Source organism: Lathyrus oleraceus, chromosome 4 (assembly GCF_024323335.1).
Source record: "Lathyrus oleraceus cultivar Zhongwan6 chromosome 4, CAAS_Psat_ZW6_1.0, whole genome shotgun sequence".
Lineage (NCBI taxonomy): Eukaryota > Viridiplantae > Streptophyta > Magnoliopsida > Fabales > Fabaceae > Lathyrus > Lathyrus oleraceus.
In genome coordinates, this window is record NC_066582.1 from 472,588,708 (window position 1) to 472,591,337 (window position 2,630).

The window sequence follows — 2,630 nt, forward strand, 5'->3', positions numbered from 1 at the left end:
ATAACTTCAATATGTATGAATCCATACCCATACCATACCAAAGCTCATTCCATTTGTAGTAGCGTCTGTCCATTTGTATGAATCCATGCCCTTTTAAGATTTGAGATTGAAACATGAAAGAAACTAAATACAAGCGCCATACTGCCCCATACTTTGGATATGCCCACATTTACTAAACACGAAATGTTTCCTTAACCTACCATTCATTTCCTATATTACCCTCTCTCCTAAAAGTTCGAAAAATCAATTTAATTTATAACAACTGGGATTAATGAGTAATATCTATAAAAAAAAAAGAATTTTAGAAAATAAATGAAAGGATAAATTAGGAATATCTCCGGGAAAAAACAGAAACGTAACTAACTAACGTAGAGTTTATCGTGAACAAAACCAGGGCAGTGAAGTAACACCAGATACCAACTGAGCCGGTGACGGAGTTTTTGTATCAATCCAATCAAATTCTTCCACGTCAACACTCCTTCCTTTAACGTCACCCACGTGTCGACGGTCACCGTCAACTCACCCTCTTCCGTCAAAAAACGTTACCAATATCGAAAAAATAAAATACAAAAACAAAATTAAACGTAACAAACCACGAAAAGACGTCGGTAATATTGATTCTCGCCGGCCAAATTTTAAAAATAAATAAATGAATAAATAAATAAAACCCTAAACTATTTCTCTCTCTAACTACTTTCTCTCTCTTTTTTTCTCGGTGAATCGGAGGTGAGGTTGTTATGGACGACGACGACGAGATCCACTCCAATCCATCACCGTTGAGCGGATCTCCGGTGTCATCACCGGGAGCAATAGGTCGGATTTCGGTGACGGTTGCGGCGCCTGCGCCGCAAGAACAACCGGTGGTGAACAGCTATGCATTAGCGCTTCCGATTCAGAATCAGCCGAGAGGAAACAACGGTGGAGGGAGGGAGGATTGCTGGAGCGAAGGCGCGACGGCGGTGCTGATCGAAGCGTGGGGAGAGAGGTATCTTGAATTGAGCAGAGGGAATCTGAAGCAAAAGCATTGGAAGGAGGTGGCTGAGATCGTTAACGGGAGAGAGGATTATTTGAAGGCGCCGAAAACTGATATCCAGTGCAAAAACCGGATCGATACGGTTAAGAAGAAGTACAAATCGGAGAAAGCCAAGATCGCTGCCGGAGGCGGCATCGCAGTCAGTAAATGGCCGTTTTATGATCGATTAGAACACCTGATCGGTCCAACCGCTAAGATCACCGGCGTCACAGGTGCCAGCACTTCCGGAAACAGTAATTTGCCACCGCAAAAAGTTCCGCTGGGAATTCCGGTAAATCTTCGCCCCGGCGGTGTTGCGAATCTGTTTAATAATTCTCAAAAGAAAAATCAGAAGCAACAGCCACAGCCACAGGTTCAGTTGAATTACCAGAAGGTTCAGCTCCGACCACGAGTTCCGGCGGTGGATTCCGATAACTCATCGGAAAGAGAAGCAATATCGCCAGTTTCAAGTGACAGTTTACCGCCGGAGAGTCACGAGAGGAAGAGGACGAAAGTGAATCCAACTGGCGGAGAAGGGAGAAGAAAAGGAAAAGGTTGGGGAAGTGCGGTGAGGGAATTGACTCAGGCAATTGTGAAATTCGGTGAAGCTTATGAACAAGCGGAAACATCGAAGTTGCAGCAGGTAGTGGAGATGGAGAAACAGAGGATGAAGTTTTCAAAGGATTTGGAGTTGCAGAGAATGCAGTTTTTCATGAAAACACAGTTGGAGATTTCACAGCTCAAGCTTGGAAGAAGAAAACGTGTTACTGGTAATGGTAACCCTAGCAATCATCATAACAACAACACCAATGAAAACATCAACAACAACCATAACAATAATAGTGACACTGAATGAGTGAGTGATGATTATGATTAGGTTAAGGTTAGATTCAAATTTCAATTCCAATTCCAATTAGTCTTTCTGTGAAGACTTGTGTATGTGTTTAGTTATAATGGATTAATATGTATCCATTAATTGTTACAGTTAACTTAGTGAGATGTTGTTGCCAATGAGAGAATAAGAAAAAGAGGAGTGTGTTGTGCTAAATAATTTAGTATATCGATGTAGCATATGTATATCATCATTATGTGTAACACCGTTCTGAATTGTTGTTATTATCAGTATCATTGTTGATAGGCTCTCTACTTTTGATACAATGTACATATTGGATTTGGAAACTGATGTTTTCTAATTTAGCAAAATGCTGTAGCATGGACGTTTGAATATTTGTGGGTGTTGTTAATCATGTCATAAAACATTACTATTTTAGGTTCTCGGTAGTGAGTGTGTTTGAAATCATAATGCAGTAGTTTCATGTTGAAATTGTATAAATCAGCTCTGCATTGTGATAAGTGAATGAATACTTTGATGGAAATTATAGGATTATAGGTTTCACTGTATATAGTTAATGGGGTCAAAGAAACTCATGCACCAAGAGACTCTTTGAGTGAGTGTATGGTTCACGATGACAACATAACATATTTCAATGGTTAAGGGAGTATTAAGGAAGAAAAATAAGTCAAACCAGAAGCAAAATGGCCTATTGAATCTCTTACAACATCACTTCACTGAGAGATCAAAGAAGAAGCTAATTGAATTGATTATGGCATTTGACTG

At 40.1% G+C, this 2,630-nt stretch overlaps 1 protein-coding gene across 1 annotated transcript; it reads left to right on the plus strand.

The window, feature by feature from the left end:
- The first annotated feature begins 379 nt into the window (after window positions 1-379).
- On the plus strand, window positions 380-2,149 carry LOC127076229 (trihelix transcription factor ASIL2). The gene has a single exon (XM_051017823.1). It carries the CDS (start codon window positions 738-740, stop codon window positions 1,866-1,868), a length of 1,131 nt encoding a protein of 376 aa, XP_050873780.1. The 5' UTR covers window positions 380-737; the 3' UTR covers window positions 1,869-2,149.
- Window positions 2,150-2,630: the final 481 nt, after the last annotated feature.

What these genes read in the sequence shown, in the direction of transcription:
- LOC127076229 (XM_051017823.1), top strand. Translation starts at nt 738, where the DNA reads ATGGACGACGACGACGAGATCCACTCCAATCCATCACCGTTGAGCGGA.